Below are 14991 nucleotides of genomic sequence, written 5' to 3'. Positions count from 1 at the left end.
AACTGAATTCAGTTTGTCTCTCTTGCAACACAGGAAGCTGCCTTATACTGAGCCAGACCATTGGTCCATTTAGCTCACTATTGCCGACACTGACTGGTACCAGCTCTCCAGGACTTCAAGCAGAAATATTTCCTAACCCTACCTGGAGATGCCTGGGATTGAACCAGGGACTTTCTGCGTGCAAAGCAGGTGCTCTCCCACTGAGCTACGGGCTCCCAATCTATCTCTCTGTAATAAAAATTTAAAAAGGGAAACAGCCTGCACGTTTCATTTTCCAGTGCATTATTTTTAATAAAGCAACCCAAGGAAGGAAGGAATATATTATTAGGTGACATCTCATAATTGGATAAGAATTTATCTAAAATTGGTTGATGTAGGAGCTCTTGATTTCTGATGGGACACAGTCCTGTCTTCTTCAAATTTTAACTTTTACTTGATAGGTAAAATGAGCAAGGGGCTACGGTTTTGGGAATGACAATATGCATTCCCTACTCTATCACTCTAATAACAGAAATTTGGTCCTTTCGAACACCTGAACAGATTTTCATCTCCCTAAGACCAATTGGGCAACATCTGTCTGTATCACAAGTGCTTTATTAGGGAGAAGTTGGCACAGTTGATGGAATAATCCTATATAAACTACTCCCCCCAAATTTGTTTGTTTATTTGTTTATCTCTCTTTCATCACATTTCCGCTAATGCACTCAAGGCTTTCCATGGTTTATAAACTGACATGATAAAAAGGAAAAGGACGCAGAGGGAAGAGGAAAAATAATTCAGGCATTTCTTGGAATTACCTATCACCTCAACTTAAATACATTTGCATGGATGTAAGTCCCATTGGGTGTTTTTTTTTTAAAGTGTATTTAAGACTGCAACAATAAACATACATAAAATAGCTGATTTTCGTTTCATCTTCAAACAAAAAGTCATGCATAAACAACACCCACTAAACTCTGACTCTTTACGGGATCTAGTCTGAAATATTGCCACTTCCTTTCACTTTCCTTGTGCAAAATATTGTTTTCACTTTTCATCTTCTTAACAACATTCCCAGCAATCACTATTATCCTCCTTTTTACAGACCGAAGGAGATTGATGCTGAATAACATTGACTTGCCAAAAGCTGCCCAGAAAAAATATATATCTGAGACTGGATGATTCTGTCCAAATTTCTGTCCTTGGGCCCGAGTCCTTGTCCCTCATTCAACTGGCTAAACAAGAATGTGCCTGCGTGTGCGTGCCTGTGTGTTTTAATTGCAGTTTTAAAGAAAACATTAACAGCAAATTAACATGGTTAAGAATTGTGGACATTTGGAGGGAAGCTTACAAAGAAAAAGCGGGTGGGGGAAGGGGGTCAAAGACCAGTGAAAGTAAATGTGGGCTTTAAAATGGGACACTCCCCTAGTACTTGAGTAAGACTCACCCATTGCATTTTGATTGGGGAGGGGAGCTCCTTCTCCTATAAAGATGCCTGCTCTTTACCTCTCTGTCTGCTGACCTGGGAATGATCCCGAGTTCCTATGAATTATTGATGAGCTATAAGAACCGTCCCCCCCCATTTCAGTATGCAAACCCCATTACACTGTTAAAATGGCGATTTAATTGTTTAGAATAGCTTTGCTTTGCTTTGCTTTCTTCTCGCCCCCTCCTCAACACAACTCATTTGTGTGCCCCTTTTCATTTAATTTTCTTAATTAAAATCCTTTCACAGATTTGAATTCCTCTCCTTTTTTTGTTCTTATAAGGAAAGAAAGAGAGAGAGAGAGATTACACCTTAAAACACCCATACCCAAGTTGCCTTAAAAAATAGTTGTTTTAAAGTAGCCTAAATATTGGGCTTACTGTTCTTTTAAAGCAAGTCTAATAGGACCACATCTACTTTGTTTTTAAATCTAGTTTGCAGTTTTTAAAAGGGAGTTCAAACTCAAAACAATCTGGATCCGTAATCTGTCCTTTGGCACGACATTATACCTGGTTAGCCAAGGGCTTTATAATAATGAACAGTCGTGTGTGTGCGTGTGCATGTGTGTGCGTGTGTGTGAGAAAGAGAGAGAGAGGGAGAGAGATAGAGGGAGAAACCATGGGGGTTCTACAACTAAGCACAACATGGAGCACAGTCCTATGCATGTTGTTGTTGTTGTTCAGTCGTTAAGTCGTGTCCAACTCTTCGTGACCCCGTGGACCATAGCATGCCAGGCCTTCCTTCTCCATTTGCCTTCAATCTTTCCCAGCATCAGGGTCTTTTCCAGTGACTTTTCTTTTCATATTAGGTGTTCACTGGGAAGTAAATCTCACTGCGTTCAATGGGGCTTACTCCCTGGTAAGTGTGCATAGGTCCCGTTTAGGTCCCACTGTTGATTCCAGTGGGAGAATTAAGGATGTGCACAAATCTCTCCTATTGAAATAAATGCCATTTAAAAGTGCTCAAGATTAACCTATCCTGCTTGTAGACGGTCCTGTGGTGTTAGTGGAGTACAATTTTTCTTTAAAAAAGGCTCCTCACCTATCCAAATTAAATCAATCTGTAAACATAATATGGGCTAAATTCTCAGGCTCTCCCTTAGTGTCACTGTAGAGTATTTGATTATATCGCTTGGACACAGGTGGAAGTCAGAACTCTTGGGAAATAAAACAAACAAAAATCCTTGTGTGATTGTCTGTTTCCATGCTTTTCTATGCCTCTTGCTTTTCTACGAGACCAGCGGAGAAGCAGCTAATGGAACTTCTCTTCCAATGCCATACAGTTTACTGAAGGATTGTGTTCAGTAACTCTGCCTCTGTCTGTGTCTGTCTGTCTGTCTGTCTGTCTGTCTGTCAAAACACTTCTGCATACTTTGCAATGGATGCCAGCAATCTGCAAAACGTGGGTTTAGGGCCCAGGTTTGGGTGGGAGGCTCAATTCCAACAGCTGAGGAAAAACCTTCACTTTATTTTGAAAATGACACCGTCTTCACCCTCCCCCCGAAAGCCTACAGTTGGGTATCACCAGAGGTATGTGGAAAAGCTTGCATGTGTGTGTGTGTGTGTTCATGTGTGTGTGTACACATACACACACACATTCCATCCAAACATTTGTGTAAAAGGTTGGAACTCCACCAACCAGTATGTGCAGTCAAGCCTGATGCTGCTATCATACTGCACATTTGTCTGACAAAACTGGTCCAGTTTTAAATTAATGGCAATTGCTTCAAAGCAGGATATGGGGTGTCTGCAAGTCTCAAGCCAAATATTTTAGGGATACTTCCCAGCCCCTCCCTCTGAACAGGACTCTTCACAAGTAAATAGTTTGTGGCTGGCATAGTAAATCTATTTAAATAGCTATATCTATATAAATATCTATATTTATGTGGGTTATGTGCAAACATTGTGAGTAGATGGCTATTGGCTAGATAAGGTCTGTGTGTGAGTGTGCGTGTGTGTGAAAGGCGACACTCATACAATGGTTTATACACACACATGCGCCTGCAATGAATAGGGTGGACTGGTTATCATGAGGCCAACAGAGTTCAAGGGGAGTTTATCCATTGACTTCAAAGAACATTGGATCTGACCTTTTGTGGTCAAGAAGTCAACTATTGTCTCCTGACAAACGTACTACTTAGAGAGGTGTATATTGGCTGGTCTGGAGCAGATTGTCTCCTCCTCCCCAACACTCCCCCCCCACTCCCCAATTTGTGTGGATAGACTAGAAAGATTAATTAGAAAAGATTATAAACTGCCCCACTTTTGTTTTGGAAGGTCTGGGATAATTCAAGGGTATGTGTATGTGTGTGTGGGGGGGATGCATGTATGTATATGTTTGTGTGCATGTTTTATTATTTACAACTACTAGTTACAGTAGCTTGACGACCACTTCTGGTAGCAAATTCAACATCAAAGTTGCTATCAGCTTACTAATAGGGACATACATAAAAACAAATATCACGATCATAAAAACACAGCACTATGGGCCGTGGACTTGGGTGTTACTTCCATGTGAATGTGTTTGGTATGAGTAATCCTCTTTTATAAATAGGTGTTCTACTCCAACTCCACCTTTGTTCAGTAATAGTAACTCTTGAAAAATAGTTACTATTGCTGGGAGAAATTTCTCCTCAGAAGGAAGAAGGGTTAAATGAATGAGATAAGGATTTCGTGGAAGATAAAATAATAATAATAATAATAATAATAATACAAAATCAACTGTATAGAAAAACAATATTGTAGTATGTCCAAGACACAACGTCATATATATGAGGAGTGTTTCTATTTCCTGTTTACATTGTATATTACGAGAATTCACTATTGCATATAATACAATAGGGTAAAGGAATTTTCTCTAGGAACCCTAGCAGAATTGCCTTCCTGTTTACTCTCCCATGAAGCCTTTCTCAGCCCCTACAGAAAAAAAAAGGACTAGCAGAAGATGGAAAAGAAAATCTTATTTTTCCTTACTCTACCTGATGCACACGTAGTAAGCCTCTCGAGGGTTTTGTGGAGAAATAAAAACAGCCTTCTAAGTGACACTAGGAGGAGAAGAACTGTGCCCTATAGAAGGGAACGTTAACTTCAGTAGGAAGGAATGAACAGAAGTTGAAGGAGTCTCGCCACCTCTGTTTGCTCATGCTGCTGAAACACAGCATTAGCAAATGTGGCTTGGCTTGGGTGGGATGTGGTCAAGTTTAAGGACCGTGGGTCAAAGTCTGACTTAAAAGGTTCTTAGATGCTTCCACTTTCTTTTCTTCAGATAGGTTGGGCACTGCAGGAGCAAGGACGGCACCCACTACCTTTATTTAGTGATAGCCTCCCCTTTGCTGTCTTTCAACTCAAGGTTTTCATTGCCTGCCGCCCCATTATAATGGAATGGGATGGAATCAGCCCAATAAATAAAATGCCAGGTGTAAAGGTAATGCCGGGTTTGGGACACTGGAGCTGGTTCACTTGAGACACTACAGCAGCCCGTGCTGGTTGGGGGTGCTAGGAGTTGTAGTCCAACACAAGTTGGGGAAGGCTGCATTACAGACATCATCCTGACAGGAAACCGTTATGGGTGTGTAGGGTGTGTGTAGGGTATCGCTCTGCACTGGTCGTGCAGTGCAATCTCAGGAGTACATCTCGTTGAGCTGAAAAGGGCTGACTCCAAACTAAGGCTGCAGTCCTACACACAAGTACCTGGGAGTAAGACCCAATGAAAATTACCAGGCGTACTTCTCATGTATAGGATTGCACCCTAAGTGTGCATTGCAGTGCAGCCCTCATCACATACAGCAATGCACAAGTATAGGTATGTAAGCTGAGGTGTTGATGGATGGACAGGAAGGTTGAGAGATAGAGGAATGACAGGTCAATAGAAAGATGTGGGGTGGAGGAAAGAAAAGAGAGGGAATATTGTGGGATGGACAGACTGGCAGGTAGATGCTGAAAATGTCCTCAGCAACAAGGCTCTCCATTCTCTGTGAGCTTCGAAATTAAAGATCTCCATTTCCCCAATCTCTATCTATTACTTCTTTGCTCTGTGCATGTAGTCTGAATTCCGCCCCCCCCCCACACACACACTGTCCAAGCACTTCCAGTTATCGTGCCTTCAGAATAAGGCACTAGTGTTGGTATGATGAGTAAGCAGTGTCATATATACACATGATCATCTTTCCTGAGATGAAGTATTAGTCAGAGGAGACCACTGTACTTCATAAACCTATACCATCTCATGACTGGTGGCCAGCCTAAAACCTTAACCCCAAAGGGTAGCATTTATTTCTCATCCTGCTGTGGTCTCTCTCTCTCTCTCTCTCTCTCTGTATGTGTGCATGTGGGTATGTAGATGATTGTATGGTGCAGCCCCTACAATCTGAGTGGACCAATCAGTCACTTATTTCTTACTCAAGGGCAGGATCTAGCTGAGGTGAAAGATTCAGGCTGCAATCCTATACCCAGTTACCTGGAATTAAACCCCATTGAATTCAATGGAACTGAGTAGACGGGTGTAACACTGCACTGTCAAAGCCACAGTGGATTAAATGGAGAGATTCAGGCAGCAATGTTTTACTCATGTACCTGGGAATAAGTCCCACAAAACTCAGCAGGGCTTATTTCTGAATAAAGGTGTAGAGGACTGCACTGTTAGGTAGATGCTTAATTCTCCAGCTGAAATTAATAGGAAAGTGCTAAACTGTGGCTAGTTCATATCCGCCCCCACCCCAGGAAAAAGCTCTATTCAAACCAAGGATGTATATTATGCACTGAGGAGCAAAGTTTCAGAGGAGACGCTCTCTCCCCACCCAAGACAGGCAGAGAACACATATTACAGCATACTGAATTTGGGCTTTATTTAAGAGAGACACTGATTAATAAGGAGGACAGTCTTAACAAATAATATGAAGTATGAAAGAATGAAGGGGGGAGGGGAGGAAAGGAAAGAGGAAGAAAAAAGTAACAATTGCAAAATGTTAGTGTAAGACGCTTCCTGGAGCCAAACACAAACCACCAGGGCCAATCCAGTGGGAAGCTCTTTTGCACAAAGTGTATTTCAGTGAATGGTGGTCTTGCCTAGGCCCCATCCATTACAATGGAACTCATGCAGGATAATATACTGATGCATTGTGCCCACAGATAATTCTCTTTCGGGTATTTGCATTGACTGTGAGGCACTGGTTTTTAAAGATCCTGCATTTTCTGGTTATTTGTTATGTGGTGTAGCTCCCTTGAACATGAATAGAATGAAACTTGGTAAGCATATTCATTAGACAATTCCACAGTTCAAGTTTGGAAATGAGTCCAAGCCACCCACTCATTTTTGATGGGGAAAACGAAGATTTAAAACACCAGTAATTGCAAATCTGAGGGAAAACTGCTGGGCTTAGAAAAGAAAAAGCCAGGCCTCTTGGAGCCTTTGATTTACTAGTAATTTGTGAATGGGAGGATAACAACAACCTAGGAAAATGAACAAGGTGGGTGACTGCAATGCTAAGCTGGGAGTGTTGAAGTCACAGCAGTGACAACATATCAGCGATGGAAGTCTTTTCAGCCCAAGAAGTTTGGTTTAAAAAACAACAAAAACCTGATTGACAGCCCAGTCTTATGGTCAGTTTACTTGGGAGTTAGCCCTCAGAGCTTAATGGGACTTACCCCCAAGTAAGAGTGCATAGGACAGGACTGCACAGGACTGGACTGCACGACCCATTGATATCTAAGGAATGTAGCTGTCAGCTTAAGCCCCAAGGCTCCAATTTCTCTGGGTTGTGGATTAGACCCAGAGAAAATCCCTTACTCATGTGTAAAAAAGAGAAGAGAGAGAGAGAGCTTAAACACTTCATCAGATGGACCCCATTCTCTCTGTGCCTAATATTTGATTTGGCTGTCCAAGAACAATACCTACACCCAAACATGCCACAGCTTCTAACGTGAAATCTCTGAAGTCTAGAGACAAATAGATGCAGTGTTGGGTGTTCATACTTAACCTAGCCTTAAAACAAGGGAATTGAAATGCCAGAAACAGTTCGCTACTCAGCATCTGGATTAGGCCCTGTCCTGAAAGTATCTGCCTGTTAGCTTTATGAGGAATGCTTATCTATTTGGGGCTGAATATATGGGAGGCTTTTAAACATGTGTGGGGTGTGAGGTTATGTCTCTCTCCCCTACCCATCTGCTTTACACAGTTAGGGTTCCCTAAGTGGAGAAGATAAAAATTTGCCCCTTGAAACAAACGCCAGTCCCTTTGATCTTTGCCACCACAATTCTAGGGAAGTCTGCCCAGAAGTAAATCCCATTCAGTTCACTTATGTATATGATTGCAGCTTAAATCCCTCAAGCAACTAACTTACGCTCATTTACTTGGGAGTAAGCCCCACGGAACTCAGGGCGGGACTTACTCCCAGAAAATAAGAATAGCGGAGGGTTGCACAAGATATAAGGGGGCACACACACACAGTGTAAGACACTATCCACGAGAAACTACCATGCTTTGTGCTTTTCATTTCCACAAGGCTTGTGCAGGAGAATTTCCCAGTGGATTGTGCCCATGGAAGCAGCAACAAGTGGATAACTTACGAGGATGCTGAATAAAAGAAGACAGACACTGTATGGAATTTTCAAAGGGGGGATTTGGTGGGCCAAGGAGAATTTCCTCAACCTCAAAAATTCTGAAAATGTATGTGTGTGTGTGTGGGAGGGGGATTAAATTCAAAGAATCTTAAATTCTGCAATTTATTCAGGAAATTGCTTTGAAAGACAAAAAAAGTGTGGCAGCAAGAGAGGCTGCATGCCCCCCCCCCCCCGCAGAAGGTAGGTCATAGAACTCAATCCCACTGATTCTGATGGGACTCACTTCTAAGTAAGTGTGCCTAAGACTTTGACATCAATATACTCCCAAGAACTGAATAACCCTCAGAAGTGTTTTACAAGGCTACTAAAGACCTAAACGAATCTGGCATACATACCCCACCCCCACAAGCAAAATAATTGGTGCATTCTGCAGTGGTATCACCATTTATCTTTATGGAATACTTTATGCTTTTCCTTTCTTCCGCTAACCTTATACCTTTTTTAAAATCCCCGTGGGCCACTCCAGGGTACCACTGGGGCCTGAGCTACTTTGACTTAACTAAGGTTCTCTACAGAAGAAAGTTTGAACAAGAAATGCAACGCCCACCCTCTAGCCCCCCTTCCCCGCCCAATGTACAGCAATCTACCTCTTTAAAAGTCATTTAAGCATATAGTATTTCAAGAGAAACTTACTTTAAGGTTAGCAGCTTCTAAGTCCTCTTTGGAGTAAACACTGAACCATCAATGCTTCCTATTCCAGCTATGGAGAAGCCTTTATCTGCTCTCCCATTCCTGCCCCCTTCCAAGTCAAAGCAGGCAGTTAAAATGTCACTTAACATTCTGGAGAATGTGAAATATATTGTACATTGTCAACTCCCCAAAACCATAAAACTAACTTTATGGACCTCACGTGACTTTTGAGAGCCAGTGAGGGGTATCTGGCTGAGGTCTGGGCGATTTTTACGATCTAACTTCTAGATAAAACCCTATCCATTTGACATCTTAATGTCACAGCCACTTTTGGTATACTTACTTACTTTGCTATGGGTAAAATATATGTGTGCGTGCGTGGGGATGTATGTGTCTCTTGTCTCTGTGTGTATATATTCAAAGGAAAGCAAGAAAATGGGTTGTTTTGGAAATGACAGCTCACACCCCAGCCCTCTCAAAACCATGTAAGAAGTAACCAAAGAGTTTGGGGTAAGTTTATAAGACCAATTTTACTTCATACAAGAGAGTCAGGCAGCTGTAAACTATAACTGAAGGATATCAGCAACTACTTATTTCCTTGTTGCAACTAACAGACTTGAATGATAGCGCTTTGGTTAGGAAAAAAGAGAGAGAAAAAGAAAGGTAGGTTGCCTGATTAGTAAAAAAGAAGAAGAAGAAGAAGAAGAAGAAGAAGAAGAAGAAGAAGAAGAAGAGAAAAACGCTTGGCATATCGATGCTGTTTACATTATCTCTATTGCAAGAACACTAAAGTTAAGGCAACTGTGATTTTCCATGTTGAACATATATCTGTATTGTATGTAAAGGAATATATTATAAACAGCTAACAGTATATTATACTTAGCTCTGCAGTTCAGAGGCATTTTTTTTTCATGTTATGATCACTTCAGTTACTCTCCAAAATGTTTGATTTGTGGACTTTAAGGTTGCAACCCTAAGCACACTTACTTGGAAGTAAAGACCACTAAAATAAAGAGGGACTTCTTCTCAAGTAAATGTGGTCAGGGTCATGATGTAAGGAAGGAAGCAAAGTTTGAGAACATAACCCCTGGTTGTTTTCTTTTTCTCTGGCTTGTGTTTTCCTGTTCAGAAACAACTCCGTCTGAAATGAGACGATTTGGTCTCCTTTGCTCGTAAGGTTGGGGAAAATGCCCCCAAGGACAACTTGGCAGATGGGCCAAGCAGTGGTGTGTAGAGACACTTTCTGTCCTTTTGAAGTGTATATTTCGCTTATGAGTAACTTTAGAGTTGGGGTTTTTCAACGTCGCGGTATAATGAAACACAAAGGAGTGTCTTTTTCTGGCCAGGAGAAACGTTTATTTGACTTCAAGTTAAGGCTACAAACGGATACGAAAAAGCTTCGTGGCAAAGATGGGTACAGGCAGCTAGACATGACAAATGCCATTTCAGACACACAGAACACTGAATTCACCCTGCCCACTAAAACGTCCTATTAGTCACTGCAGAAATATTTCTAGTATTTACAAACATTTTAAACATACTATGGTTGGTCAAATCGTATACCCTTTTAAAGTGAACTTCACTCACATTTATTAAAAAAAAAGTTTCAGAACTGGCCTGGGATCGAAACAAGGCCAGGAAATATGAACCAAATCACAGACTTGACAATTTCAAAGACAGAAAGATACATGAGCTTATATATAGATATATTGTATTTTTTATTTTTATTTTTTTTAAAAAAACCCAAACCAAAAACATTTGTTGTGGTTGATGTTTTTAAATCCCCCCCCTGCCCTTGAAGTTACAGGATGACCCCAACTTGAGTAGAAGGAAGAGAAGTAGGATTCGCCCCAAAGCCTTGAACTTTTAAAGAACCCATCGTTCCTTCTTCATAGCGGTTTATAAATAAGTTATAACATTTAAAGAGCGCACATTAAAAAACAAAAACAAAAAACATGCGAACTTCTTTCCAGAAAGCATCATTATAGCACGGACACAAACATTTAGAACACCTAAAGCATTAAAGAAGCTTCTGGAAATAACTTTAATATTATTATTCTTTTAATTTAAAGGGGGAAAATTTCAGCAAAGGACACAGTCCTGGAATAATAGTACCACGGAAGTTGTTTAATAATAATAATTAAAAAATCAACAGCATGCTGAATGGAAAGTGCTTCACTTTACAGTACTCCAAACTTAAAACAAAACAAAACTGGCTGTTGCTTTTTTTTGTTTTAAACTTTCTTACTTTCTTTCCTTCTTTCTTTCCCCCTCCCCACTTCTATTTCTTAATATTCCTCCTTGATATAATTCATGGCTGAAAAGCACTGCCACCAGACGCTAAACTCATACTTTTGAGTTTGTTATCTTTCTTCCATTTCATGCGCCTGTTTTGGAACCAGATTTTTATCTGTCTTTCGGAGAGACACAACGCGTGGGCTATTTCTATTCGCCTTCTGCGGGTGAGGTAGCGATTAAAGTGAAACTCCTTCTCCAGTTCCAGGGTCTGGTAGCGCGTGTACGCCGTTCGGGCTCGTTTACCATCCGGTCCAGTCATATCTGAATAATAATAATAGATGGACAAAATTTTGGGTTCTGTTTGTCTTGTCTTTATTGTTTATGTCACAGAGGGAGAGAGAGATTATTCAGCGGTTTCCAACTCGGTTTGAAAAGGTCACCAGAGGCTTACTGCAAAATCACGCCCCATCTCCTCCATACTGATCCTTCCTTTTCAACCTCCTCACTTCCTCCAAGTCAATATTCTCCGTTTTAATTCTCTAGTCCCAAACCCTTATTCCAGCTAATGTTATGTATGCGTGTATAACCTTGCCCCACCTCTCTCTTTCTCTCTCTCCCCACTACATTACGTTATTTTCCCATACCCTGTAACAAGTTTAGACAATTCACAGCAAGATCGTATTCATCTTTATTCGGAAGTTAACGCCATTGGCTTCAGTGGTGGCTACTCCCAAGTAAGGGTGCATAGGATGGCAGCTTTAGTATTTAAGATTTGAGCCTGAAACTCTCATCCTTAATTGTATCTCTGTCTGTGCTTATATATAAATACAATTATATGGGAGATGTGAACAGACCAGCAGAGAGAAAGACGGGCGACTCCCTGCAAAGGGGATTGTACGTAACTGCGTCTTTCCCTCGCCCTGTAACTGACTTGCTCCCTTGATCTTAGTTACATTTCATTGGAAGCAAGTTCCACTGAAATCCTTGGGGCTTGCTTTTCCACCCAGATGTGTTTAGCATCGGCGTGGTAAGCCAGTCGATATCCAGTCACCCTTCGAATTCTGCAACTCAAACCCTTCTTTGAAAGCTCTTTCGTTTTTACCGTGGGGGGAGGGGACAGTAGAAGAGTTTGCTATTATCCCATATTGTCACAACAGCCACTAAAATGTGGGGCGGGGGAGAAGAGGACGTTGAGCGACCCATCTGTGCCCCAAACATCGTTCTTTCTTTTCTTTTTTCTACAAACAGTTCACCCATTTCTTTGCTCCTTATCCCTTAATCTCCTATTTTAAAATAGAATCCATTACCAACAGTACTACTACCACCACCCCTATATTATTATTATTATTATTATTATTATTATTATTACTGTTGTTGTTGTTTCTAGCATGACCTCTGTCAGCCAGACAACACATTGTTTCTGTATTATTTAAAGTGGGGTGGGGTGGGAGGGGGGAAACAGACACGAAAACCATCCCAAATAAGGCTTTAATAATAATAATAATAATAATAATGGCACTTTCTGAAAGGAGACAGAAAAGGAAGCCCTAAAGGAGCCACGAAGAAAGTCTCACCAGGCGACTGTGTTCCGTCTCCACCTCCCATCCCCCATCTGCCTGGCGAACATCTTTCTCCTATCTCTCCATCTCGCTATATAGACATCAGCAACCGCTAAATTAAAAAGGAGCATGTACCATGGCTAATGTGAAGTTTTCGCATCCAGGGGAATATCTGTGGGCTCGGTCCTTCTGTGGCTGGCGTGGACGTGGCGATGGGCTCTGTCTGAGCTCTGGCGCCGTTGCTGTTGACTTGGGAGCTGCTCTCTTCGGTTCCCGAGGACGCGCTGGTTTCGTCTATCTCTGTGAAAGTGGCGGCGCTGGCCGCGCCGACGGAGGCTGCCGGGTCGGCGGGGGAAGTCGAGGCTGCTTTGCCTCCATGGCTCTCGCCGCCGCCGCCGCCGCCGCCGCCGCCGCCGCTGCTGGTGCTGGTGCTGGTGCTGCTGCCGGAGCAAGGGAGGGACTCGGGAGAGGACAACGAGCAGCTAGACGCCTGCCTGAACCTGCTTTCTGGCGCTACTTGTGCAGGGAAGGCGCGGGAGCTCTCCCCAACTGTTCCAAAGTGGCTGGCGGAGGAGGTCGAACGGCTGATGCTCAGATCCATCCCATTGTAGTTGTATCCACCGTAAGAGCCGGCGTGCATGTTGCCTGGATCTCTATAAGATCCGTTCATGGAACTGCCGGTCCCATAATTTAACAGCTGATAGTCTGGGGCATTAGGATAGCGTCCTGAGAACGAGTTTACAAAGTAAGAACTCATTTGGGTTGTATTTTGGAGGGCTTGATTTGTGGGGCTCGTGGTCGTTATAACCCCTGTGCTTGAGGATTTATGATGTATTAATGAATTATAGCGATGCACTGTACTTCGTTTTTGCTATGTATGCGGCCAAATATGGGGGTGGGGTGGGGGGTGCGTTTGGGAATCACGTGCTTTTGTTGACCAGTCGTAAATTCTCACTGATGACCTCAAGAGGCAATTCATGCTCTATGGTTACAAATAATGACGATCCGAGAATCGTTAGGCCCATGTCAATGCGCGGCTTCCAAAAGGGGGAGGAAAGAAGGGGGGAGGAATCTGCGAGCAGAGATTGCTCCTTGTTGGCGGAGTGCGCCACCTACTGGGCGAAGGAAGGGTTACCTAGCATGGAGGTTAGGTCACCCACGGTTTTTTTAGCAGTAAACCGCTCTGTTTCTGTGTCCACCTTTTATTGAAATAAAATATTTCCCCCACCTAAAAGTGTCGTTTCGGATTCTTTGTTCCTCTCTTTTCTCTCTCTCTCTCTCTTTCTTTCTTTCTGAAGAAAGCATATTTCTCTAATATAGAACTGGGTTGTTCTTTCATATTGTTGCTATTTTGTGCAGTATACTGTTGTTCCTATTATTATTACTAGGAGTAGTAGTAATTGTTGTTGGAATAATAAATTATAATTCCAATACCTTTATAGTTTGATAATAGAAATGCTGCCGCAGGAAAGAATTCATTCTGAGGAATACTAAAACGTCAGTTCTTCCTTTCCTTTTCGTCTTCCTACCTTCTCCCACTTAGGCTGAAATCCTATTCTCACGTACCTCGAAATGAGCTCCATTGAACTCAATGGAACTTACTTCTGAGTAGACATGGACAGGACTGAGTTGTGAGTCTCTCTCAACAGGATCCTCAAAATCATCATCAAGCTATGTTAATATTCCTGCTTGTACACCTTTGGATATGATTATCATTACCATATTATTATTATTATTATTATTACATTCCAGTACCTTTAATGTGTAGATATCAGAAGGGGAAGAATAAGTTCTCTTTAAAATTGGAAACCTTCTGTATTTATTCATATAATTGGTGATATCGTGAATGGGAGAACTGGAAATCTGTTGAAGGAACAGTCACAAAGGAAGAGTGTCTCCACCCTCTATTAAAATGGCAAATAAATACTTGGTAGTAATAAATCCTGTAAAAATGGGCTAGATTGACAAAAATATTTGCTTTGTTCAGCACCGTCGAAATATTTTTTGCATCCTCTTTCTTCCAAGACCATTCAGGAATTTCCAAAAGCCAGCCTGCAACTCATTGGAAATTATGGGCCATATTGAAAGTGACATATAATTACAATAATTATGGCCAATGAAAAGAGTAGCAATAAGGATAAGTGTCCTGCAGCTGGGAGTCTTCTGCATGAATTGATTTTAAAAATGGTTGTCATTACAACAGGTTTTGGTGGTGGTGTTCTGAGAATGCATTTGTACCTGTGCATTTGAAGTGGTCGAAGCTGCAAGAGTAAATACTTATTTCAGGACCTCCTCAATTATCCTTTCTTAAAAAAAATAAATTAGGAAGTACAAAATAGCAGCAAGTCAAAAATAGTTGCAGACTGCTTGCTTTCACAAAACAAGAGACAATGACAATTAGTGAACACTTTTTTTCCAGCTTCCTTAAGTAATCTATGCCTTATTTGCAGTGGAACTCACTAGAAATCGTGCTTTGTCTAAG

The 14991-nt window shown here is 41.7% G+C and overlaps 1 protein-coding gene across 1 annotated transcript; it reads right to left on the bottom strand.

Annotated features, from left to right (window-relative positions):
• Positions 1–10050: 10050 nt before the first annotated feature.
• Positions 10051–13355, bottom strand: HOXB5 (homeobox B5). Its single transcript, XM_084804840.1, has 2 exons — positions 12645–13355; positions 10051–11271 (listed from the first exon to the last, which is right to left on the bottom strand). Exons 1-2 carry the CDS (start codon positions 13264–13266, stop codon positions 11024–11026), a joined length of 870 nt encoding a protein of 289 aa, XP_084660966.1. The 5' UTR covers positions 13267–13355; the 3' UTR covers positions 10051–11023.
• Positions 13356–14991: the final 1636 nt, after the last annotated feature.

Source organism: Heloderma suspectum, chromosome 6, assembly GCF_057233095.1.
Source record: "Heloderma suspectum isolate Gila_16-S chromosome 6, 16-S_ref, whole genome shotgun sequence".
Lineage (NCBI taxonomy): Eukaryota > Metazoa > Chordata > Lepidosauria > Squamata > Helodermatidae > Heloderma > Heloderma suspectum.
The sequence above is the reverse complement of the archived record's forward strand: the minus strand, read 5'-3'. Positions and strand labels throughout refer to the sequence as shown.

Bases quoted from the DNA above. Each gene is read 5' to 3' on its own strand.
- HOXB5 (XM_084804840.1), bottom strand. From the start codon at position 13,266: ATGAGTTCTTACTTTGTAAACTCGTTCTCAGGACGCTATCCTAATGCC. The intron at 11,272-12,644 runs GTACATGCTCCT...ATTATTATTCAG, and splicing joins AAAACTTCACATTAGCCATG to ATATGACTGGACCGGATGGT.